Source organism: Poecilia latipinna, unplaced genomic scaffold (genome assembly GCF_001443285.1).
Source record: "Poecilia latipinna isolate Pla-1442-1.1 unplaced genomic scaffold, P_latipinna-1.0 Scaffold216, whole genome shotgun sequence".
NCBI classification, from domain to species: Eukaryota; Metazoa; Chordata; class Actinopteri; order Cyprinodontiformes; family Poeciliidae; genus Poecilia; species Poecilia latipinna.
The window spans coordinates 20,696-47,072 of record NW_015112832.1 but is presented as its reverse complement, the minus strand read 5'-3'; the positions used below and the strand labels follow the sequence as shown (position 1 = coordinate 47,072).

The 26,377-nt window shown below is 38.0% G+C and overlaps 1 protein-coding gene across 8 annotated transcripts in view; it reads left to right on the top strand.

Moving 5' to 3' along the window:
- mybpc3 (myosin binding protein C3) overlaps positions 1 to 22,951 on the top strand; it is a 28,108-nt gene extending 5,157 nt beyond the window's left edge. For 2 of the 8 annotated variants that reach the window (XM_015031731.1, XM_015031736.1), the window contains 31 exons: positions 689 to 811; positions 1,108 to 1,185; positions 1,611 to 1,759; positions 2,099 to 2,216; positions 2,297 to 2,345; positions 2,872 to 2,910; positions 5,179 to 5,238; positions 5,360 to 5,362; positions 6,811 to 6,983; positions 7,072 to 7,204; positions 7,328 to 7,330; positions 7,417 to 7,541; positions 7,619 to 7,724; positions 8,139 to 8,305; positions 9,412 to 9,577; positions 9,685 to 9,791; positions 9,887 to 9,916; positions 10,002 to 10,141; positions 10,541 to 10,612; positions 12,469 to 12,628; positions 12,718 to 12,822; positions 14,266 to 14,454; positions 16,922 to 17,056; positions 17,264 to 17,431; positions 18,116 to 18,204; positions 18,970 to 19,165; positions 19,252 to 19,391; positions 20,647 to 20,806; positions 20,903 to 21,039; positions 21,915 to 22,101; positions 22,572 to 22,951. In XM_015031731.1, the coding sequence (XP_014887217.1) occupies positions 689 to 811; positions 1,108 to 1,185; positions 1,611 to 1,759; positions 2,099 to 2,216; positions 2,297 to 2,345; positions 2,872 to 2,910; positions 5,179 to 5,238; positions 5,360 to 5,362; positions 6,811 to 6,983; positions 7,072 to 7,204; positions 7,328 to 7,330; positions 7,417 to 7,541; positions 7,619 to 7,724; positions 8,139 to 8,305; positions 9,412 to 9,577; positions 9,685 to 9,791; positions 9,887 to 9,916; positions 10,002 to 10,141; positions 10,541 to 10,612; positions 12,469 to 12,628; positions 12,718 to 12,822; positions 14,266 to 14,454; positions 16,922 to 17,056; positions 17,264 to 17,431; positions 18,116 to 18,204; positions 18,970 to 19,165; positions 19,252 to 19,391; positions 20,647 to 20,806; positions 20,903 to 21,039; positions 21,915 to 22,101; positions 22,572 to 22,612 (3,548 nt within the window). In that variant the 3' untranslated portion in view covers positions 22,613 to 22,951. The remainder of the gene's footprint in view (positions 1 to 688; positions 812 to 1,107; positions 1,186 to 1,610; positions 1,760 to 2,098; positions 2,217 to 2,296; positions 2,346 to 2,871; positions 2,911 to 5,178; positions 5,239 to 5,359; positions 5,363 to 6,810; positions 6,984 to 7,071; positions 7,205 to 7,327; positions 7,331 to 7,416; positions 7,542 to 7,618; positions 7,725 to 8,138; positions 8,306 to 9,411; positions 9,578 to 9,684; positions 9,792 to 9,886; positions 9,917 to 10,001; positions 10,142 to 10,540; positions 10,613 to 12,468; positions 12,629 to 12,717; positions 12,823 to 14,265; positions 14,455 to 16,921; positions 17,057 to 17,263; positions 17,432 to 18,115; positions 18,205 to 18,969; positions 19,166 to 19,251; positions 19,392 to 20,646; positions 20,807 to 20,902; positions 21,040 to 21,914; positions 22,102 to 22,571) is intronic. The other 6 variants (XM_015031732.1, XM_015031735.1, XM_015031733.1 and 3 more) reach the window with 6 other exon arrangements.
- The last annotated feature ends 3,426 nt before the right edge of the window (positions 22,952 to 26,377 follow it).

Below are 26,377 nucleotides of genomic sequence, written 5' to 3'. Positions count from 1 at the left end.
CCACGTGTTTTTAAATAGTTGATTATCCTTATTCATTGTACATAAAAACACAAATTTCTAAGTGAAGAAACCAGATGTGCTAGTAATAATAGCTTTTTCCTCCAGATGAAAGTAATAAACTAATGATGAGTGTTTTCTTCACGTTACTCCGCTGTTCATTAAAATATCTGTGGTTTGAGAAAATGCTCCTAAAGTGTTTATTTTCCCATTTGTTTAAAAAAATTCCTTAAACATTCCCAACAGCCCTTTCCCAAGTGCCAATTGTGTTTCATTTCCTCCAGGATATTAGCACTGCATTTTCCCAGGTTTTGCTTAGTGTCACTGACTAACATTGCACCAGTGCACTGTCACTGTAACGTACTTAGGATGTTTATATTTTATAAGACGAAAGCAAATGTTTTGAAGAAAACCAGCTGCCGCCACGCTCGCTCTTCCTGCACGGTGACCTGGACACCAGCACATTATTTCCTCATGAGTAACCGCCACTCAACAGGTCCTGAGCACCGTCATGACAGGCCACTGATAACATGTGGAAAAGTTAGCCTGCCACTCAGATAATATAAGTCATAAGAAATATTTAGAACTTAAATGTTCAGCGCAGCATATTTCCCAGGCAGAATGTTTACTTTCACTGCTTTTTATCTCTTTTGCTGTGCTTTTGATGCCACCAAAAATAAAATCGACGCAGAGGTTCCAGCTGAGGCCCCTGCTGGTGAAACTGGGAAAGCTGACCAGGGTTCGGTTCCACCTCCTGCAGCTTCCACGCAGGGAGAAACCTCTGCTGCAAAACCCGACGCTCAGCCAGCTGAGGGTGCGTTACTGGGTAACCATCATCAGGCTCCCATTGCATTTTACACTGAAACATTTCACACGTTTTCAGATTTCTATGTAAAAGATTTTCTTCATATTTGAGTGCAAAAATAGTGTATGTTCTTATATACGAAAACAAAACTCATTTGTTTGTTTATTTCCAGCAACTTTAACATCTTCTTAAAATATAGACTGAATTAGTCGACATTTAAATGCGGATCTTTGTCATGCAGTTTGCTCATCTTTAATTTCCTTTCACTTTGTTTGTTAATTAACTTGAGCTGGATTTTTCTTTAGATGCTCACCCTCCAGACACCAGACAGGACTTGACTGGACTCTTTACAGAGAAACCTCAGTGTGGAGAAGTCACTGTGGGTGAGTGGATGTGATGCACCAGACTTCATTTTGAAGGAAAGCTTACTTCAGTGTTTTGTGTTTTTAGTTTAACCAAGTAGAAAAAGTTCAATATGGATGAAGAAAAACAGAAATAGAAGAAATAGACAGATGCTGGTCTCTCATTGAAGTGTTGCCACTGTTTCAGTCCAATTACTGAATCAGACATGCTAAATTAAATTGCTGTAAAAGAGACAGACCAGTGTTGTATTTCTAATTCGTTGAAAACCAATATAACATAATATGAACTCAAATTTCTCATTACTTTTCATTTCCTCTTCTTTACATTTCCACATCTTCACCCAGCAGTAGAAATAATAATAATAATAATAATAGTAATAATAATAATAGTATAAAAAATGCTGCTAACTTTCAGAATGCTGTATCTGTATTTTTCTTGTACGAAGGTGAAAATATCACATTTGTGGCTAAAGTAAATGCTGAATCACTTCTGAAGAAACCCAGCGTGAAATGGTTCAAAGGGAAGTGGATGGACTTGGCCAGCAAGTCTGGAAAACACCTGCAGCTGAAGGAAACTTACGACCGCAACACCAAGGTAAACTGAAGGCATACAAAGAAACACGCTGATTGTTCATCATTTCAGTGTTGATTGGTCTTATTTGTTAACATTTATTAGTCGTAAGAATTTGTTGAAAACACGTATAAAACTACTAGAGGCAACATATCTGTACTCTGTACTTTTTTTTTTTTTTTTTTTTTTTCCAAAGTTAGGAAAGCTCTTTCTTCAGACACATGTGCTAATCACATTTTGAACTGCATGTGGGACTCTCTGTATTAACAAAGCAAAGTTGCAAAGTTTTTAGTTGCTTTGTTGAGTGATATAGTTCAGTATTTGTGTTGTTGCACCTTGTATCATCACCATCTGTCGTTTCAGGTGTACACATTTGAGATGCAAATCATTGCTGCTAAGCCTAACTTTGCTGGAGGTTACAGATGTGAAGTTTCATCCAAGGACAAGTTTGACAGCTGCAATTTTGAACTTGTCGTACATGGTGAGTGTTGTGCATGCTTTGCTTTCTATGTATTATGATTACAGATGTTTCGATCAGTTTGGGATCTGCTCTTGTTTCAGAGGCTCGAGCTACTGAAGGTCTGGATATAAGAGCGGCTTTTAGACGCACGTAAGTGACTCAGAATGCATGAAACGTTTTTATTTACGTCAAATTACAAAGCATGAATTAAGGATCTGCGGATCTTTTGCTGAATTTGAGCTAATATTGTGTTCTAATGTTTGAAAAAAAATCATTTGATATTAATGCTTTGCTGGCTAAATGGAAAAAAAAAATGTTTATGTCAATGTATTATGTATGATGTAAGAGAAAAAGAAGGATTTTGGCTTGAAGAGTAACACTGATTTTAAAGGAAAAATTAAGTTGTTTTTTTTAAGAAAATAACCAATGCTATGGTTGTCTAACCAGAAATTATTTCAGTGTCAAATAGCCCCTACATAGGTGCTAGAAAGAATAGCTTCCTGCATGACTTTGTAGTTGTACTTGAAATCAAAGCCTAGCAATAAGAAAAATATTTTCCTGCAGAATTCAAGTTAGGAGCTTCATATTAAGCAGCACAAGTACTGAGTATAAAAATGCATTGGATTAATATCATAGTATGTGTGGTAAATAACTGTGAAAAATGCTAACTTATCAGGAGTGAAGGCGGTAAGAAGAGAAGTGGAACAGCAACAAGGTAGAGATTTGGTGCAACCACGGAGGCTCGTTGTCAAATTCTAAAGACTTGGATTGTTTAAAAACAGAGAAATCTGGACCAGGAATAGAGGCTGTCGCTCTCTTTCACGGACTGATTATTCTCTGCGTTCAAGCCAAACAATCCGACGTTTTGGATTTCTCAGCCGCCAGTTGACCGAGTTTTGAGACTGACCACAGGAGGAAGATCAACAGAGAGCTAAACCCAGAAGTTAAATACCAAAATTAACATGGTGTTAACCTTTAACTTCATGATTTGGTCTTCCATCCATTAAATAGCTTGCAGCAGCACATGTCAGCTTCTTCTGATCCCCTCCTGAGCCTCAATCAAAACAGCCGAGCCAGCTGCCCAAGCAGTCATGTGGCCGAGTGAGATTTGACGGTGGTGTTATTGTACTGAAAGTGCAGGATGTGCTAAGACATTCAGGCTTTTCAGCAGCAGACCACCTCCAGCGGGGGGGTTGCCTGCCTCACAGAGGAAGTGCAGCTACAGTGTGTTGTAACTTCACCACACAGAGCAGAGACTCACCTTCACGTGCTGTTGGGTCAGAGGTTGGAGATTATCTCGTCTATGCCTCTGTTTTTTTTTATCTTTCATCCCACTGATAAGAAACAAACACACGCTGCGGTTGCCTGCTTTGCTTCACGACGACTGTTTTGTTTTGCCATTGCTTGGATTACGGCTGCAGCTTGGTGAGATGGTTTTGTGCTTTTAGGTCTTGCTACATATTGCATCTTTTATGTCATGTTTTTCTCCCTACTGCCTTTTTTCCTTTCTTCGCTAGGCATCATGTGACCTCCCAAAGGAACAATCACCTACTGCAAGACATGACCAAATCATGAGTTGTTAGCAGCTGATGCTGATGAGTAAAGACAGGGTTCCTACACGTTTTCCACTTCTAAATTCCAGCTGTGTGCCGACTCATTTTAAAGGCTCCAAGATTGTGCATAAAAATCCCATTTATAAACCCAAACAGCGTGCATGTAAGACAGCAATATTCCAAGGTCGTCTTGTTTTGATCCTGTTTCATATTTAATATCTTGTGACATAGAAATATTCAGATCTCAAGCTTATTTAGCAGTGATAACATTCCTATCTTTCGTTGACCTCCTTTCTCATGAGCTTATTAAATTTAGATAATTACATCTTAAGCTTTTTGTCGTAACAGTTCAGTTACCTCAAGATATCAAAACACCAAGCTTGTTTTGTTCTGACAATAGTTTTACTATTATGGTAACATGACATAATACGATTTAATGCTTTTTTTGTTTTTACTGCCGTTCACCTATTCAATTATCTGGAGTTGTCACACAGAAAGTTTCATTATCACACAATACTGAGACCCCCCAACTTAATGTGGTCATGGAAACAGTTTTCATTATATTATTATCTTAAAACACAGAGATGTTTAATTTGGCAATTACTCCTCATTCGTTTAACCCTTGAGCGTGCGAAGACTGAGGAAAACGTAGAGGACTGTGGCAAATGATACGAGTTTTACGTGTGTGGGGTCGGTGGACCCCATTTCTAGACACAAGGGTTAAATATTTAGCTCTTCATCTTATTTACATGATATTTCAAAATCTCTTTTTATCAAGATAACTGTATCTCAAACTTTAGTAACAGTATCATGATTTTTAATTATCTTGAGGTAATATGACATCATTTTGAACCAATGTTGAGAAAACTACTGCTTAAGGGTTTTGTTGTTATAACAGTTTAAGTTTTTTTCTGTAAGATAAGAAGGCTGTACACTTTTTTTTGCCACTCTAACTGTTCTATTGTTTTGTTATTTTGAAATATCACAGCTAAAATTCACTCTTGAAGAAATGGATTATTACATTAGCCCAGCAATCAATACATTGAGCTTGGCAGCTGGTTCAGTCTTCAGGAGGAAACTGTTTCCCATTGAAGTTCAGACATGTTGCTGTATGTCATTTCATTCTTTTCCATACTCATCCAGACTGGTAAAAGCTTAAAAGTAAACTCTATACTTTGTCATTCTTCTGAAGCATTTTCAAACCGTTGAATTGGGAGAGACTTGTGACTGCAAAACCAACACCCAAAACCATTGTGTGCATCTCTGATAGAGCAAAACCACACATGGCTTTTTTTTAATTTTGCATAAAGCAAATGCAATATAAAGTGTTTCATTAGAAGGAAACATCTGCAGTGACACGTTTCTGTTCTTTGGAGAATCTAAATGATTAAGCCATATGCTACACTGTTGATGCTTTTTGATGTCTGCAGTAGCACAGATGGTAAAGACGATTCAGGAGAGCTGGACTTCAGTGCCTTATTAAAAAAGAGGTGAGGAAATAAACATTTTAAAAAGTTCTACTCAGAACAATGATGACTTTTTTTCACTTTCATAAAAATGCCTGATATTTTTTTGTTTTTTTATTCTTTCTGGGTGATCCTCTGTCCACAGAGAGTAAGTCATTTCTACAATTGCAAACTATATAAGTAACCTATAGGAAACAAACTTATGATCACTAATAACAATTTCACTTAATCTCTCTTATGACAGTCAGTGCATATAAAAAAATCTTAACATTATATTATCATAATAATGAAATAGTTGCAAAATAAAAGCAACGTTAAACCTACTTGTTGCATGACGTTAGCATGGCGTTAGCATGCGTTTGAGGTCCGACTCATGTTATTTGATTCCTAAATGTTCAGCAGTTTGCTGAAGTGGAAAGGGAACCCCTTCATTCCTAATTACATAATATCTGCATTTTTCTTAATTCTCATAATGGTGCTTTTGTTTTCAAATATTCTCTGCACGAGTGAGAGCCTGCTGACATTTTCAGAGGTTGGGAATCGTATTTATTTATTTTTTATATAAAAGTAATTCACTGCAAAAAAAAAAAAAAAAAAAAAAAAAAAGAAATGACTTTTGAGGACGGGACAATTTCTTAAGATTGTGTGAGCTTCATCCTGTGGTGTGAAAAACTACTACTTTATCTACTTTTATGTCAGTCTTTAGAGACTTTATTTGGACCAGAGGTGAAATATTTGGGATTTGACTCCCCATACATTTGAGAATTACTTTAGCTTAGGAAAATTTACTTTTTCTGGTAATTAATTCTGGTAAATGTGATTTTCTTCTTAAATGTATTACTCTTAATCAGTCTTTGGCTGCTGCTGTTGCTGTCACAGAGTATGTGGCTAAATATGCTGTGGTTTTAGTCATGCTATCCTTGGGGATAGTGAACCTTCAGTCTTGCGGATGTCATTCTATCGAGACCTGGAGAAGGGTGACATTTGTAAAGAGCACAATACCTCCACAGCATATCAAAACCAGCTGGTTCAAGGTTATGGTATGCTTCGTGCACAAAACACAGCACTGCATTGGAGTTGACCGTCTTGTGCAGCTGGAACCTTTCATGCAATGTTTGCCAGCTCTCACATTCCCATCACTTCCAACTCTGTGCCACTGTGACAACTGTTAAAATTCCCCACGATTCGACCACCCATGTAAAGCTGTAATGGGATCCATGTCTGGGTTTAGTGACCTTCACTCACTAATGACGAACTCCTGAGAAACACCTTGATAAAACTCCAGATCGTTGGCGATGCCATCATTTCTGCCCTCTGGTGCTTGTTCTCAACTTGTCAGCTCCTTGCAAACCGCAATCATATTGACATTTTTCTATTATTTCTAAATTTTTAGCATATTTTTTAACCATAATATTTTTAAATATTGAAGCTGATTTATAATTTTAATGTATTTTGGACAAAAAAATAATACAACTTAGATTAACATAAGCAGCCCAAATCTAATTAGTCTTTTCAGGTGTAGCTTTTTGTTCATGATTTACATTTCAAAGTCTTTGCTTCGTGCCTGATTTTAACAGCGTTACCCGATTGTCTCAGGTCCATCAAACCGGCACACATGAACACAGATCCTGATCTTGATGTGTGGAACATCCTCAGTCACGCTCCCCCTTCAGAATATGAAAAGATTGCTTTCCAGTACGGCATCACCGACCTGAGAGGGATGCTCAAGAGGCTTAAGAAGATGAAGAAGGAAGAAAAGAAGAGTGAAGGTCAGTATGCCGGGATTAAAACAGGCATTGCTTCATCTGAACCTGCAAAAACTTGAAAGGCTGATTTTCATTTGCCATTTATATTTAGCATTCCTCAAAAAGCTGGATCCTGCATACCAGGTGTTAAAGGGCCATAAAATAAAGCTGGGAGTCGAGGTTGCCAATGAAGATGTGGAGGTGAAGTGGTTTAAGAATGGACAAGAAATCCAAAAGTCTGGAAGGTTTGAACTTACTTGCATATAATAAGGACGTTCTGCCCCCATGCATATGTACTTAACTATGAATATCCACTTTTCTCCCCTGCATCTGGATCATAATGACCTATCCTTTCAATACATCTTCAGCAAGTAAGTATCTTCGGAGTTTTGTTGAAAAATTGATATAAAACAATGCCATCTCTTTGAGCTACGAAAATATTCTTGCTTTCCCAAAGGTATATCTTTGAGAGCGTTGGAAACATGCGCTACCTTACCATTAACCACTGCTCCTTAGCGGATGATGCAGCTTACACATGTGTCATTGGAGAGGAGAAATGCACAACAGAGCTATTCGTTAAAGGTAATAAACAGTCAGAAGCAGTTTGGACCAAATCAGCACGCAATGAACTTTATGTTTCTCGTCTGTTTTGTCTTTAGAGCCTCCTGTTACAATTGTAAAAAATCTGGAGGATCAGATGGTGATGAAGGGCGAGCGGGTAGAGTTAGAGTGCGAAGTATCAGAAGAAGGAGCCAATGTGAAATGGTGAGATGTTATTCTCTACACTACGGTTTTAGTAGTTTAAGCTTCATGCTAATGAATCATGGCTAAAAAGTAAAAAAAAAAAATAAAAAAATATGTTAATCATAATTGCCAAAATAAAATCTATTTTCCCACTAAAGGTGTAATGATAAAAACCATATTATCCAAAAGCAGACAAAAATGTTTACACAATCATATCAGATGAGATTTACTTCAGTATGCCTTATTTTCATTGACTCTTAATGATTACATGTTTAAACAACTTTCATAAACAATAAATGTAAATGTCAGAGGTCTTGAGTTAAAATGGCTACATTGTAAATGGATAAAGGGAAACAAAACACCGAAGAAGCTCAAAGATACCTCAAACACAGTGAACTGACAGTATTAGTGAATGGTAATGTATTTCTTGACCAGGGAGAAAGACGGGGTTGAACTGACCAGAGATGAATCCCTGAAATATCGCTTCAAGAAAGATGGCTGCAAGCATGTGCTGATCATTAACGAAGCCACCAAAGAAGACGGTGGACACTACAAGGTCAAAACAAACGGAGGAGAGTCTGTAGCTGAACTGCTGGTGCAGGGTGAGAGTTACACTTTGGCTGTTTCTTCTGTCAGTGATGAATTGTCCAAATACACATCTCATCACAGCTAGGCCAGTAGTCGTGCAGCCTTGTCATTCTTGGCAGGTTGACTCTGTGTAGCTTGCGTAGATCCGCACAGGTTCCGGCACCAGGAGCATGTCAGCTAAAGTTAGAAGACGTACATGTGCATCACCTGAAAGGCAGAGCGCCATTCAGTACGTGCTGGTTCTCTTTCTCGGTTTTGAGTTGTCGGATTGGAAGTGAAAAGGAAGAATGTGAGCTCATTTACTGACATTTTATCCCAGTCAGTGATTCAGATGTTAAGTTTCCATCCTCCATTAAAACAATGTTTTAATGTTTTAAACCTCCAGATACAAATATACTCCATCTAGTTCCACCCATGACTTCAGTTAATCTCTTAAAATACATATCCTCCTTTTAAACTTAAAACAACTTTGAACACATGCATGACTTCATAAATATTTTCACATTTTTTGTTTTCCTTAAAGTCAAATTTTAGTCCAGTTGTTGCACTGCGGATAGCTTTCCCTTTATATTCCTGACTTAAATCTGTTCTGATGTCCCAGGAGGTTTTATGTATAATTTGAAGCCCAGTAGCTGCTCCTGCTGTTTATATGCCTTGTTAATTAAACTCTAACCTGCCAAGAATGACCAGCTGCTGCACTGAGACAAGGATCAACACCTCAGTCCACAGCAGAGTTTCTATTATAGCACCATTCCCACCATATCTGTTTATTCTGCCTGGGCAGTGTGCTGACTAGCGTAGCCTTTGAATTTCACAGTGGACAATATCGCCCATGCATATTTTATTATGATATGCAGAAATAATCTAGAGCTCCTGCATGTGTTTTTCAGGAGGTACCCATTTTATTTTTCTTCACAAGTCATACACACTTCCTCTCTTATCTCCGTCACATTGCTGTATTATAGAAAACGATGCTTCACGCTGGACCTTTATTATCACGCCACTCCTCAAATGGTACCCCTGTAACTTTTTCCATCAAAAGTGTAAAGCCCATGATGATTTTAATTCTGAGCTCCTAGGGCTTGTGTTTTTTTTTGTTTGTTTTTTTCTGACTGCACAGAGAAAGAACTGGAGATCTACCAGAGCATTGCGGACCTCACGGTAAAGGCAAAGGATCAGGCGGTGTTCAAATGCGAAGTGTCGGATGAGAATGTGAAGGGAACTTGGTACAAGAACGGTGTTGAAGTCAAACCCAATGCCAGGACAAACATCTCTCATATTGGAAGGTGATGACACTAAATTTGCTAAATTATGCATGTGTGGTAACATGTACATGTTATGTAATTGGATCCCGTGTCCAATGACATGATTTTCTAAATGTTTAAACACACAGAATCCACAAACTGACCATTGATGAAGTGAAACCTGAAGATGAGGGAGATTATACTTTTGTGCCAGACGGATATGCTTTCAACCTCTCAGCTAAACTCAATTTCTTGGGTAATTATTTTTTAAGCTTGGAAACTTCAAAGTCATCATTTGATCCTCACAAGCCAAACGTTTAAAGAATTTCTCCTTTATATTTGATCTTTCAGAGGTGAAGATTGATTTTGTGCCTCGCCAAGGTACACAATTGCAAACTTACAGTCTTGCACAGCAAAGAAAAATGAAAGTCAGACCCCATTATAACCAGATGCATTACTTTTGAAGATCCTCCCAAGATCCACCTTGACTGCATGGGCCGCACTTCTGATTCAACAATCATAGTGGTGGCTGGAAACAAACTGCGTCTGGATGTCCCCATAACTGGAGATCCTGCTCCCACAGTGATCTGGACCAAAGGAGAGAAGGTAAAAGAGATGTAGCACCTGGTGTTGTTAATATGCTGACAGGAGCCATCTGTCCAGAGAGCTGTAGGTAAGAGCTGGCATCTGCTGAGAAAGCAGTTTGTCATTCTACAACCCTGCAATTTAATATGCAAACAAGAAAGCCCAAGCGGGTTCTAACATATTTACTATAAGCTCAAAGGATGCTAATCGCTTTTAAAAGCAGTTGTATTTTCATGTATTTGTTTTTGCAACAAGCATGCTGTGCCCCACTAATGTCAGGGAAACTAATGCATTGGCTGTTTTTATTTTTTTTACCCAGCAGAGTGCTACTATTATCTAAAAGCAATAATCTTAGGTGAATCAGAGGTTTCTCACCCTCCCTGTTATCAGCTTTTACTGCTTTGCTGTCCTTAACTGTAGGCTAGTTCTGTAAAACCTGGTGGGGAAGAAAAAGCAGGGCACTCAGCCTGTTGGACCCTAAATGATGGAGAGGTAAGTGCATGATTATATATCTATATCTATATTTTGTTTTGACTTATTTGGTACAAGTTTGCATGACGCCAGCATTGAGCTTCAATATTGATAGTCTCTTTGAAAAAACAACAACAAAGGAATCAAATTTTCAAAAAAAAGTTTTAATGCAAGAAAGATGTTAGTTATGAGAAAATCCATTACATGTGAATTAGTTAACCTTTTATATTTATAATATTTCATTAAAACCAATTTTAAATTTGACACCAGGCTCCTCACAATCTAAGGAGAATATTTCTCACCAGTTAAGAAAAAAGTGTGTTTTTTTTCCATACAACTATATAATTGCCATCTTTTCTATGTTAAATAAGTCATCTCATTTATGTATATTTTAAATGTAAAAATGATTTTCATCTCTTGACTTTAATTCTAATTTGTTGTGTTCATCAAGATGGTTGAATGATTTTTCTATTTTGTACATGTGATCAATGGAAGTACTTGATGATGATGCTAAACTGAAAATATAAAAAGCTGGAAAAGTAAACAAGTTAAAACTGAGCCTTGTGGGCTGCCATAGAGAATTTCTTCTTTTCAATTATTAAATAAATATTTATTGAAAAATCCTAATATTTCATGTGAAATATAATGAAAGCAGGCTAAAACCTGGGCTTGTTCAACAATAAGTAATAATAAAAAAAACTTCTTAATATTATTTCAGTTTTTGCTTTTGTGGTTTAAATTGTTTATGACATAGCTTTTTTGAAAATTGGATTCCTGTTATCTCACCAGTAATACACAGGAAGAAAACCCCATCATTGTTGTAAACAGCTAGCTTTGGGAATGCTATAAAATTGTACTAAGACCCTAAAGAACTGTTTCAACACTACCACTTTGCTGTTTAAGTATGACAAATATTATAAAAGTACATCTAAAATATAGATGGTATTTTTATGTTTTTGTTCAGTGTTATGCACCAGTCAAAGAGCATGATACCAACAGCATGAATTATCTTTGATTAAGGTAAGCTTGTGTACTGAAGCCTCTCAGGCAAAGATGACAGGAGACTGAACAGTAAGTATGCTTTACAAAGTGGCCTTATATAGTAACAAAATGGGGGGAAAAAAAGTTTAATTATGTTTTATATTTATTAAAATACCTTAAAATCTTATCTTAACACATGTTCCTGTTGTCCAACACTGATCTAAAGAAGTCAGTGATTGGAAAGTTTGATGAAGAGGTTTTTGTTTGTTTGTTTTTGGTTCATTTTGTCAGCTTCATCATGACAGGACTGGAAAATGTGAATGAATAACAGTCAAACTACTGACATAAATACTCTGAATCTGTGCTTAAATTAGTTTTAGAATATGAAAGTTGGGTGGCACCATGGTACAGTTGTTAGCAATGTTGCCTTGCAGCAAAAAGCTACTGGGTTCAAATCCAACCCTGGTGTCTTTCTGGATGGAGTTTGCATGTGCGGGTTCTTTTTGGGTAGTCTCACTCCATGCCAAAAACGTGACTGCTAGGGTAACTGATCCAAGTTGTCCTAATTTGCCCTGGGATGGCCTGTCGACCAGACCATATCCTGCCTCTTGCCCAAATACTACTGGCAAAAGTCACCCTCCTACATCTCCCCAACCCACGCCTGCAATGATAAGCAAGTATAGATGATTGAGGAATTGCATAGTCACTTTTACCAAGTGGCTCACCTCTGTCCACCTCTTTGACAATATCCAAAAATCCTTACTTAAGCACATGAGCCTCCGCTCAAGCAAGTTGTAGTTAGTTAGTTGTTTGCCAACTGTTTTATATAAAAGTATTACACCACAACGTCAGGCCTGGGTTTTTGCAAAATGAGTTGACTCATTTTTAATGATTAGGTCATCACAGAAGGAGACGGCAGGGTCCACGTGGAATCCACCAAAGGTCACTGCATCTTCACCATCGAGGGTGCAGAGAGACAGGATGAGGGGATCTACTCTGTCGTCGTTCGAAACCCAGCAGGGGAAGACACAGCTGATATCAGTGTCAAGGTTGTTGGTAAGACAAAGATACTCTGCTCCTTGATAAAGACAAAATGAACTTTTAGAACAAACATGTTCTAACTACGTTACTGTATTACCACATAGATGTTCCAGATCCTCCCCAGGCTCCTAAAATCCTCAGCGTTGGGGAGGATTCCTGCATTGTTCAGTGGGAGCCCCCTCTTTTCAATGGCGGAGATCCAATCATTGGTAACAACACTACTAAATTGTTGAAATTGGCCAGTTTATGTAATAAATTTTATTCCATGTCATTTCAATACATTTTGGAAAGAGACTTCCAATATATACCTATATACCTCTTTTTCTCCTGATACTAAGCAGAAAAGTTTGTTTTTCTTCATACTTTAAGTATTAAGGTTGAAAGAAACACATTGCAAATCTTTTTTTTTTTTTTCATAAAAAATATTTCTTTGAGTTTTTCAAATGTCTCTTACACTGGACATCTGGTCTTGCTTACAATTTGTCTTTACTTAATGAGCTTTTAAAACTGATAAATTCCATTCATTTCCATTTTCTAAATGATTAAAACAGATTCCTACTTTTTAAAATTCATGTTTTGAAGAAATTGCATGAAGAAGTGCTCTTTGCACTTCTTCACGACGTCACATCCGCATGAGCGAAATACAGCTTTCTTGCTTCTGCTTTGAGTTACCATGACAGCTAGGAAAGACAAAGTCGTATTTCAGAAGCAAATAAAGCAATACCAAACATTGTTGTCTTCTAAATACAACTGGCTCTTAAGTTTTCATGGATTTCCAAGCGATCCTGAATTAAGAAGACGGTGGCTTGTAAATATTTGTCACGGACAAGTTAAAGCTAACGCTGCGCACAGCAAAGTTTGCAAATGAGCCGTCCCTGCGTTATTTCAGTGGAATCACTTCTGTACTCAGCCTGGAAGAGCAAGTGTATGGGAACAAGTGAGCAGACCACAGCCAGACAGCCGAGCAATTAATCCACCTGTGCCTACTAGCATAAGCTAAAGTTAATGTTAGCCATAAAGTTTAAAGAAAGTAAACCTAACCTTCGTATCCATGAATACATAATGAGGCATCTCAAAACCTTTCTCCAGCTTGTTTGTTGTAGCTTTGGTTCCCGCCTTACAATACGATGTACATCGTTAATTGTTAGCTTGGACAAGCCCTGCAAGCACTCGGTGTAAAATGCCATTTTCAATAGACCGGAAGTGATCGGCCGCTTTTCCCTGAATACGGAAGCAGACGTGCAACGAACCCTGTGTATGTCTAAAACACAGGTAAACATCAACATACTGTTACAAAATATATTTCATTTAGGATATTTTTTTGATTAACATGCATTCTCTAAAGTAGACAGTGGCCCATAGCTGAGATCTTTTCGTCTGGAGTCGTTTTTGATGAGGGCTGTTATTTTTACGCTGTATTTTTCTGGCACCTTTATTTCTGAAGATGCTTTTGCTAAGACTTTTCATTCTGATGCCATTTAGTCAGACATCTGATGGCTTTTTGTCTACGGTCTCACATGTGAGGCTGTTTGTGCTAATGTTACACCATAATGGACCAATCCATCAAAGTCATTTTTGCTCAAAAAATGGGTGTAGTAAAATGTATTTGTCTGTATAGACAGGAATATAATGTGCTGCTCTTGAATGCTAAGGTTATGTCGTGGAAAGGAAGAAACTGAGGAGCTACAGGTGGATGCGACTGAACTTTGACCCATACCCTGAAACAACCTTTGAGGCCAAGCGCATGATTGAAGGCATGCCATACGAGATGCGAGTCTATGCCGTCAACAGCATTGGCATGTCACATCACAGTCCAGCCTCCCAACCATTCGTGCCAGTCGGTGAGTGTTTATTAGGAATCTCACACCAAGTAAATTTCTTTTATTCAAATTACCTCATGTGTTTACTAAATGTTGTTTGTTGTTGGAAGGCTGTCGTAAAGACAATTTGATTAAGACAGGAGGAACGAAAGAGATTTCTCCAAATGTCATACAATGGTTTTAGAAATCTTGTGTGTTGCTGCAACAATATTTGCTGTGGTTAGATCAGACTCAGTTTAGTCCATGAGATGTTTTCTTTAGGTTACAGAGTTTACTCACTCGTGGTTATGAGAAGATGTTTATTTGTGTTACAAGAATACGGCCTCGTTTGTCTTAGCAACATCACACAGAGTGTTTGTGTACCCAATAGAGGAATTAACACTGTGGTGTAATGTTAACATTTCTGTCACTAATTCTAAGAGAACTACTAAAATCATGAGGCTTTAGCATGCATATGATTTCAGCTTACTCTCAGTTCCTCCTGAAATCCCTTGGTAATTTGAGTCATCATGGTGTATATGTTTATATTTGCACAGTATGGACAGTTAAAGACTCTTTATGTTGCAAGGCAGATTCAACCAGGGGCTTGTGGTTGAAAGGCTGTCTATATCCATCTGTATGAGAGCAGTGCCATTTATAATCGTACCTATCAAAATATTACTGAAATTTTATTTTAAGATGTGTAATCTGAGTAACTCCTGATTCAGAATCAGTCCAAGATTATTTTGGTTACTACAGTAAAGACAGCGAAAAGACAAAAGGGATTGTTAAAGACAATGAGAAGATGAACTCAGAAAACAGACAACGAAACACACGGCAGACTTGATAAGCAGCCATACAGTCACTGGAAAAATGATAAAACTTTAGCTTCCCAATGTAGCAGAGAAGAAGCCAGTGGAGGATTTGATGCTTATGGAAGCAGAAGAAGAAACCAACAGAGCCAAGAGCTCTTTAACTCCTGCAGCCAGGGGATTATCACCAGCAGCACCCCCTGCAGAGTTGGCCTTCTTTCTGGAGGTGGGAGATCCAGCTGACAATGAGGAGCCAGCAGGAGGGAGTGCATGTTTTCCTACAGAGAAGGAAACCGTGGTCTCCGAGGAATCTGCTGCAGACAACATGTTTGCAGAAGGAATTATTATCTTTAGGTGTAGTTTTGTCTTGTTGCTTTCATATTCAACCTGCCAAAGAATACAGGAGTGTTTGTGTTTTAAAATCCAGATGATAGTGATATTAAAATGTGAGCTGAACTACAAGAACATTCTTTCCATCTGAGTTTTATAGGTGATGGTGCCGGTTAAGGTTGTTGTGGTTCGTCAAGGATTTGATTATGTATCGAGCAGCGCATAAAAACAGCTTTCAGGTCATTGTATCCCACTCTGCCTGTCTAGATCGGCTCTGCTGACAGAACAATAAAACTTTGAAAACAACAAAAGAATCAGTTGATGCTAAGTTGGCTTTATGAGCAGCTTCCAGAAACATGCGAAGCTCAATTTAGCAATCTATCACATGCTTTGTCTGTTTCCCTATCAATAATGCACTTTCATCTGTTGCGTTTTGCCCAAAGAAGAGGCCAAGCTGTTTCAAAGGGATGTAACAGTGGTTTGCTTTTGGCACCTCTGCAGTTAGAACATTGCGTGGGTTGTAACCAATGAACCAAGGTCTTTTTATGCACATCAAAATCATGTCATTTTATCCCTACTAGACGCGTAGCACAGCAGGCACTTAGACCTCAGTCTGACAGTGAACTGCAGGTCAGACAGAGAGCTCATATTTCTCTGCATGAAAGAAGGCGCCACTCACAGGCTTACAGGGTAACAGACTGTTAGATAACTGGTGTCCCATTTAAAAACAGGCTGGCTGAATCCACCCGCTGTGTGTAACCAGTGACTCGTTAACAGAGATGAAGATCATGTAAGTCAGTCGACACTTATGACTTTCACAGGTGCCCCTTTTTCAGTGGTTTTAATTTTAGACATATAAAGACATCAGTGGCCACGTCTGGTGTAAATTCAAGCTGCCTCATTTGCTCTCATTTTTACTTGCATTTGTCTCTCTGATCACATTCAGTTTGAAAATAAAAACCAATATCCAAAAACGTACGCAACATCAAAATCATCAGACACCAAAAAGAAGAAATAACGATGACGCATTTGCAGTTTGTTCACCAATGCTGCCATTTATTTATTCATTAGAATTACTGAAACAAAGTTACGCTTTTGTGTTGCACGCTCACCGGGTCACACATGCACGTTAAGGCAACGCTTTAGTCTTCAGTTCTCCTGTTCATTTTGATGTAAATAGCAAATAAGTAAATTCCAGTAAATTCAAGGGAGATAGGGAGATTCAGACATTCAAACATGCCTGAATGCTCTGCAGGCACGTTAGTGGCGTCGATCAAGCTCGTCCACTTGTTTAGGTGTTCATTTAGTGCCTTTAATTCTTTAACCGCCTAAGCAGGCTCTTTATCTACCCTCTGCCGCTCTCTCAGCGCCTACTAGCGAGCCCATTGGACTGCACGTTGAAGACATCAGCGACACTTCTATCACACTGAAGTGGCGAGCTCCGGAGAGGATCGGCGCTGCTAAGCTCGAGGGCTATGGGGTCGAGTACTGCAAGGAAGGCAGTAAGTGCTGCCACCTGCATGCTTCTGATAAGGGCAGCTTATTTTAGAGTTTATCTCCAGAATGGAAAACTTGCAGCAAAATGGCGCATGAGCTGCACAACTTCTTCCGCTCATGTTCATTAATAATATTTACCTATCTTAGCTGTTAAATAGCAATGCATACATGACAATTATGTGACTTTGACTTGTATTCCTCTACGGTGGCAGCTGATGAATGGATTCCAGCCATCCAGGGTCTGACAGAGAGACCATCAATGACTATCAAGAACCTGACCACAGGAGACAAACTGCTGTTCAGAGTGCGGGCCTACAACATGGCCGGGCCCAGTTCTCCGGCCGTTCTGGCGCAGCCTGTGACTATCAGGGAGATCATGCGTGAGTATTTCTACAGCTGATTCTTGTGACATCCCCGCTAAGGCCTATTCAGTTTCTCATTTTGCTTCACGTAAGCGTAGTAACCAGGAATCTGTGAGGTGTTTGAGTTCTCCAGGGAGAAATTTAATCATTTCCAACGTCTTCCAAAGACTCAGTATATTTGTTTTGTTTTTTTCTGCTCACTTTCTCTTTATTTACACAGCTACGGATACATTTGCTGAGCACAGCCTTCCATCCGTGTTGATATTTTTATTGTGACTTACCAGACCTTTTCCTTTTCAATTAACTACTTGACTAATTTCAGAGATTTTTTTCTTGTTTTTTTAATCCCATTGGTTAGGTGGACCTTTGGAAAAACAAAGGTACCAGTCTGATAGCCTTAAAAATGCAGTGCACAATATTATAAATGAGATATGAGGATTATCCATAATCAATAATGAAGTTTTTTCTTTTTTTACTGTAGAGAATAGAATTTAGTTTTTCAGCTTTTACTCCCATATATTCAAACAGATGTTTGAGATTACTGATGTGTTAAAATTAGGTAAAGAATAAACAGCAGTGACTGTTTTAGGGTACTTGTCTATTTTCAATTTTTCACTTATTTTTCATTTTAAAGATCCTCCGATGACCCTCACAGGTTTTCTAAAAATGTCCTACTGCCCACTTTGGTCTTGTTTTCTACAGAGCGCCCAAAGATTTGGCTTCCACGAAATCTCCGACAAACCCTCATCAAGAAAGTTGGAGAAAATGTTAACGTTTTGATCCCGTTCCAGGTGATTTACATTTTAATTTTACTATTATGTTCAAAAAACACAGTAAATACCTCCAGACAGCTAGTAAAGACAATAGGAGTCATTGTCTAGTGTTATGATAAACTCTAGAGTCTAGATAATGTAATATTAGCTTGTGCTAATGACTTACTATATATGTATTGCACATTAGTGTGTGGGACACGCTGTTTCATTGTATATGTTATGAACATTGACATTGCACATTGTGAACTTTACATTTTAGAGTGGTGTACAGCACTGAGATAAAAAAATAAATAAATAAAAAAATAGTCCCTGAATTCGGTGGTCCCTGCTGGAGGCTTGCAAGAAAGGTTGCAGGCTGATTGCAGTCTTTCATGATGCGTTCTGTCTTTATGAGACAGCTGGGGGGTGTAATTGTCCCAGATTGCTGAGAGTAATGTTCCAATGATCGTCTGAGCCCCCTTACTTCCATTTTCCAGAGCTCTCTTCCCCTGAGCAGAGCAGCTGTCACACCGGGATGTGATACACCTTATGATGGTTCAATCCTCAGAACACCTATAGAAACTCCCTTCATTCTTTAACAGTTGCAACAAAGCAACGTTTTAGATCCAATTTCTAAACCTTGCATGAGACTAGTATTTTGTTTTAACCAAACAACTACCACTTATTAGGAGTCATTGTTCTGTCGGCCTTTGTTAAATAATATTGTAATCGTGACACTTAGTTAAATGTCATTTAAAGCTTTACATTGTTGCATTTTGAGCTCAGTCTTGCCTTTGTCTGCAGGGTAAACCCAGGCCAAAGATTACTTGGAGTAAAGACGGTCAACCTCTGGACCCCTCAATCGCAAGCGTGAGGAACAGCGATTTCGATTCGATCTTCTTCATCCGAAAGACGGAGAGAAAGCACTCAGGGCAGTACGATCTCAAAGTGCAGATTGAGAACGTGGAAGACACAGCAAAAATCACGCTGCAGATTGTTGGTGAGTTGGACTGCATTCAAAGTTTAGCCGGGCTGAATTTCTGTAATTATTCCGTAGTCATTATAAAACAATTATTGTCCCCGTAGATCTCCCAGGGCCACCAGAGGCCCTGAAGATCGCCGATGTGTGGGGGTTTAATGTGGCCCTGGAATGGAAGCAACCAAAGGACAATGGCAACTGTGAAATAACTGGCTACACCGTTCAGAAAGCTGACAAGAAGACCATGGTGAGAATCTGTGCTCTTTGTTATAATGACCGGGTTGAAAACATCAGAGTAAAGTTGAAATTAATATTTAGTTGTATTTTAATTAGATCGGCAAAGCATAAAACTTTTGTGTGTTCCTTACTCACATGATGTTTTCCTGTTATTTATACCATGAATTTATTTTGTTGTGTCAGATGAATGAACAAAAATGTCATTTATTTATTTGTTTGTTTGTCATAAAGGATATCTCTGATCTTGCAGAGCCACCTGGTAATTAATATGCTAAAATGTCCAATAATTTTGGAGGTTTAAAATCTAGCTCACATGTAATTGTGACAAAGAGTCTCAATAGCGGGAAAACAAACACTAACAGGAAATGGTCATATTATTAAGACACCTAACACAAACAAAACTAACAAGTGTTCTGTAGTTCGGCTTTAGGTATTATTAGAAAAGAAACATAAAAAAAGACTCAGGTAGCAACAGAAAAAGAGAAAGGACAGACTGACACTCAGATACTATTTAAATAGAAAAAAACTACCACTTACTTCCTCACAGAAAAAGGATGAGAAAGAGGAACAGAGAGAGAGAGGCATTTATTCTTCAATTATCCAATGCTGAGCATGCTGTCCACTTTGTCCACCAGTAATGATGAACCAGTTGGCAACCCACTCCTACTGCCACCGTCCTCCACCTCAAGCTGCCAAGAATGTCATGTTACCCAGGAATGTCCTAATCTCATCCTCTCAGCCTTGACCCGGTCTAGATAGTCTGTGCAGTGACGCAGAGACATTGTTCGCCAGCCAGCATGGCGGTCAGCTCGCGTTTCACCGCAGTCATTATCAGATCAAATTAATTTTACTTGCAACACAATGAGCTTATAGGTGGTGGTCATCGTGTTACCAATAAGTCTACCTGGTTCATGTCAGAGAGAAAAGCACTGAGGTCAAACGTGCTTTAAGGTTGCCTCGTATCCTGTTTCTATCCTGCATCTAAGAAATAGCCCGCACCAAAACGCCTTCGGTTTCTGCTACAATATGAAGACAAGTGGAAGTTTTTCCCACATTTTTCAATAGGGTTAAGATATACTTTTGTCTTCTTCCGATTTCTCTTACTTTTGTTAGGTCAGTAGAGAAGAAGAACAAAAATAAAGCACATTTGAAGCAATACATCTCTAAAATTGCACATGCAAAGGACAGACAGATAAGAAGTGATGTTTTGGACTTATTTAGTTTCATCAAACCTCATTGAAGCGTTTTATGTGATTCACATAAAGGAGTGGTTCACAGTCCATGATCACTACAGACGAACACACTGCGTGGTGTCCGACCTCATCATGGGGAATGAGTACATCTTCCGAGTGTTTTCCATCAACCTGGTGGGCCTCAGCCCGGAGCCACTCACCACAAAGGACAGCGTGTTCATCCAGAAATCAGGTCGGCTCTGTCTTATAACTCGGGGAAAATGATAGGAAGTACAAGGAGAACGCGATAGAAGAAAAAAAGTTGCCTAATCTTTGTGTGTCTCGGCAGGCATCGACTACAAATCTCCCACATTCAGGGAGCATGACTTCTCAGAGGCTCCCAAGTTCACACATCCTTTAGTGAACCGATCGATAATAGCAGGATACAACGCCACCCTCAGCTGTGCTGTGCGAGGAATACCAAAGGTATGCGTCTTCAAATTAGTTCACGAAAACTCAGGTTCTGTATTTGATAAAAAAAGGATGTTGGTAATTTAATTTGAATTAATCTACTGTTTGAGATTAAGGACACAACAGAAGTAATCTCTGGGTGCTTTATGAGACAATCAGATTCAATGCATATACATATGAAAAAAGAAAAAAAACCTGTTAATTTTGATTCAGTCAAATTCACTTTAAATAAAATCCTGTCAAATACAGACTTAAATCAAATCTAACCAATCACAATTGGATTCAGTATGTAGCAAAAAGAGCAGTTTATCTAAGGAGATCAGCAGCTATTTTGGTGCTAAACTTTGAGGAAATAAATATACAACAGCACAGAGCGAGGAGTATTTTTTTATGGATAGAAAAACAACTAAAATAAAAAACAATTACAAAAATATTGTCGTTTTAGATTCAGGACACTGAAGTCAATATCTGTTATGTCTAGCAGTAGCTTAAGGCCTAGTTCATACCTGCTGGTGTGTAAATTTCTTCATCTGTACCCATCCAGTAGGGTTTGCTAGGGATTTCTACGGCTATCTGGTCCAAATACTTCATCTTCCACAGCTTCCTGTTAAAGACGTGATTAAAATATTTGACAAACTTTTAGTTTTGACACTGAAACACCAAAACTACCCAATTCAAGGCCCGGATTAACTATGAAAGTTTTTAATCAAAATAACTTAAATTTGGCAACAGAAAAATATCTTAACAAATAGAAGTAATAATAGATTAATAAATTACGATCTAATTAAGGCGAATTTACAACCAAACATAATCTGCAGTTAGATTGGACCAATGATGGCTCAAAGTGTAAAAATGTCACATGACTGTAATGCTTTGTTCTGCCCCATTAGCCCAAAGTGACCTGGTACAAAAACAAAATGGACATCTCCAATGAAGCCAAGTATCGCATGCTGTCAAAGCAAGGTATTCTGACGCTGGAGATCCGTAAGCCATGTCCCTTCGACGGCGGCGTCTACATGTGCAAAGCTGTCAACGACAAGGGCGAGGACGTGGTGGAGTGCAAACTGGAGGTCCGACGTAAGTGGCTTGCTGGTTTCCATCCATGCAACGGTAACCTGTTTTATTTTTACAGAGTAATAGAATTTTGGTAACTTTCTCCAGAAAATAAAATATTTATAGTCATATATGAATTATTAGAGTATCTGCAGCATCCTGTCTCAAATTTCCACGTTACAAAAAACATGATTAAAGTTCTCGCAGGTCGTAGGGATGGGGTTAGGGCTTGCAAAAAAATGATCTGTATAGGGAAGCTGAATATTCTCAAATGTACTATACTAAATATACCAGTTGATTAATTTTTCTCCAAATCACCAAAAGTAACTTAATGCAGGTTTAATCCGTAAATGTCCATTCTTTTTTAACACAAAGGAGCAAAGGAACAATCAGTGTAAAATTGCTGATTGTTCATTTTTGCAGTTTTTTTTTGTCATCTCATACAATGCCAATATATTTTAATGAGTTAATGCATATTTATTTCTGATTTGCAGCTCAGATTGCTAAAGAAGAAAAGAAAGAGGCCAGTAAATGAGAGTTTTGTCTTTGAACGAAGAGGCGATGAATCGATCTTCAGCAGGATAACGCCTGAGAACCACAAAATGCTTAAATTACATCCCTAAAAGTGCTTAATCAATAATATCTTTGTCCTTTTTCATCCGCCGACATTTTGGGTTTCTTTCAGTGACAGAATCGGCACACTAATGTGTTACTTTGAAAGTAAGTCATAGTTTTATCAGAGTAGTTGCTGCTCTTTTCAAGCTACAAGGGTTGTGATTTCTGTGTTTAAAAAGCATATATGACTGATAATAAATATCAAGTGTTGGATGATGATGTCTGGATCAGTGTGTGGATAAAACCATAAAAAAAACCCCAACTTGACTGCTGTTTTACTTAGTTGTGATTGAACGATTCACCTTGCATAAAGGAATTTTGGGCTCTTGCAAATCATCAGTGAACGTGTGAGGTGTCCTCCTTACGCCGCGCAGCAGGATGCGTGTGATGGAAAGAATGATCTGGGATGTCTCCCAATGAAAACATTTGTCAGCAAAATGAAGCACATGCTGTCTTTCGGCGTTTACAAGCTGGGGCAAGTTATTCCTCTGATGCTGTGAATGTAAATATTTTCTGCCTTGATGTACAGCTGCAAAAGATCCACTGAACTTTCCACATGTCTCTCTCTGGCCACATAAAGGCGCCAACAGCGCCTCTGTGTCTGTCAGGTGTTTCGACACTTAACCAGATCTCACAAATTATATGTGCAAAGGACAGCAAGGTTCAGAGCAAAGCTTGATTTATCAAATTAGTTCCAAGCGTTACGTTTCTGCTCATCATCAAGACAGAGCAAGACGGCAGCAACGGCAGGATGGCATGACCGCGCTGGACGAAGCCACGCAACATTTTTTGAACCATAGCTAGAAACAGCAGTACTGTGACACCGTGCTAAGTAGAAAAGTTCTCGTTACAATGCTTTTTTTCAGATGCCTACAGATGTAAGACATAAAGCTGGTAATCCAAAAGTTTCAATGTGACAGAACATGATTTTTTAGAAGGTAAAAGCTTAATACTGTAAAAACTGTTTCAGTTCACTGCTAGGTCTCTGCAGCCAAAGCATTTATTTATTCCAAGTCTGAGTTCTTTTGCATACACATTTACTTTTTATTTGTCTACATGCAATTTTTTGTGTTATTTTCTTCCCCCAAAATAGAAATATACTTAAAAAATAACAACAAACCAATAAATTTGATACATAGACCTACAAAACACAGAAGGTATATATTAAATAATTTACCATATTTTTCAGACAATAAGCCGCTACTTTTTTCCCACGTTTCGAACCATGCGGCTTAAAGCCCGGTGCGGCTTATAAATTTAAGTTTCCAGTTTTTTAAAAAACCATTGTAGATGCAGCTTTTAGTGAGGTACCCCATAGTCTGGAAAATATGGTAATATTTAAATTAAAAACAACTAAACATGCTCACTTCAATACTGTTTTGCCTCAAAAGGTAAAAAGTATTTTTTTTTAAATCAATAAATAGATCATAAACAATCATGTGACTCTCTTGCAAAGTATCATTATGTAACTGTTACTGTTGTAGTTTCCTGTATTTGCTAGCTGTGCTGCAGTACCAACACTAGCTTATATGCAAGCTAAAACAAATGGATATTTAGCTCTCTAACAATGCTACAGTAAACTTTTTATTATGATCTCTTTATAACAGTGTATGAGTCTTTATCGCTTCTTGGTTGTGTCATTTTTGCTGTCACTGAAATGTCTAAAATGCAACCCTTGAGATCCGAATTAGATTATGTATTTCTTTAAATCAAACCCAAAAAGTTAGCATGAAAATTGTAACTTTTCAACTCCTCTGTTGAGCAAAATGGATTCCTCTTTTCAGCCACCACAAGGGGGAACTGCAGCTCCTGTAGCCACCGTTATGCTGATGGTGAGGATTGGGATTCAGTCTCAGGAAAACAAACACTTTGTATGATTCATTTAAAGAGATATTTACCTACTTTAATCAGTCATCTTTAGATTGACCATGAAAACAGAGCAAGCCAGTAAAGATGCAGATATATATTTGTGGAAACAAACAAAACGCTTTTTTTTCCAGTGTCAAAGGATAACAGGTGCGATTCTCCCAACCGGCTGATCTCTGTACTGCTGACATGACAGAAATTGAGAAAAATGTGTGATTTTTTTTTTAGAAGAGCTTAACATTTTTCTTATTTCATGTTTTTTAAAATAATATCTTGTTTCTTTGCACTATTGTTTTATGTAGCAAAACTAAAGTTAAAGCCTGCAGTTTGAGAAGTTGAATTTGGCCAGAAAGTATCTTTTTTTAAGTTTTACTTTAGAAACCAAATTTATAAAGTAGTAAAGATATATTGGCTTGGTCATGTGCTATAATTAACAGTTCAATTCCACACAACGGTGTATTGAAAAGATTAACAAGTATACTTCAAATTTAAATATTTAAGACTGAATGAGCATGAAAGAAGATCCATGTTTTTTTTCTTTTAATTTTATTCATTCACAATTTAAAGAATTGATTTACCTATTTGAAAAGAAAAAAAACCACAGGGAGTTCTGACACAAAACTACAAGTAAAATTCAAATTGAACAGAAATAATGTATATGAATATGTATTCTGTAATTTTGTATCTATGAGAGGAAAAAAAAGTTGTATTTAGGATTTGGTTAAGAAACAAGAAAAAAAAAATCACAGTATACAGTACATAGATTCCTCCCACAACTTGTACATTACTAAAATGATGTACAGCCAAGGTTAACATCATAAAGCTGAGGATGCAAACAGTGAAAAATAAAAACAGACTCTCTTTTACAAAGCACTGCTGGCAGCCTCAACAACCAAGGAGGTAGCTTCCTTAGCAAGCATCCCATTCTTGAGTTTCCTTTTTCAAATAATTTACATTAAAAATATATATTAAAAAAAAATAAACCACTGAAAGATTCGTACATTTTCAGTAGACAGGAGATCAGGTGGCAAAACCAAACCGAGAATCGATGTGTCTTGTTGTAAGATGCGTCTACAATAATCAAACTCAACACAGACTGGGGCCTAAAGAAGACATGAGAACGTCTCGGTGCTGGAGGAGAGCAGTTCCCTACATTGCCTGAATTCCTGAGCACTCGCATGGCGGGCGCTTGTGGATACATGCTCCGAGGGTGTGACCACCTCAATGCGTGCAGTCATGCTTGAGCACACTAAACATCCGTCAGACTCTGTCACGCCCAGTCTCAACCAGGTCAGGATGAAAAGACATCTACACTTATTCACTTTGTAATACAATAATGCTCTTTTTGTCACATACATAAAAAAAACAAAAAAAAACCTAATTAAGGACACAGTAAGAAATCACCGATAATGGAACTTGTCAGGAGAATAAATATGTTATCTCATACCATATTTTAACCATTTCTTACCATAATGTATACATTTCAAGCCACAAAAAAATAAAATAAAATGTGGATATATGTTGGTCCGTTTTGTTTTATTTGGAGCAGGTTTCTATACTTTCTTGTTGACTCGGCTGGTTGCCAGTCGTTAAACAGCACAGAAAGTTAAACTCGTTCGTGAGTTTAACTTGGATGGAGACTCAATTAAACTGAATTGTACCATAACTGGCAAAGATTATTTAACGAGGCTCAAAATAGACAGAAGATACAGTCAAAGCAACACTATTTCATTACAAAGTCTGGAAGAAGAAGAAAAAAAAAAACAAACAGGATAAAAAGTTCAAAGTTTTAAAGAAGGTGAGATTTTCCTAATTTGAC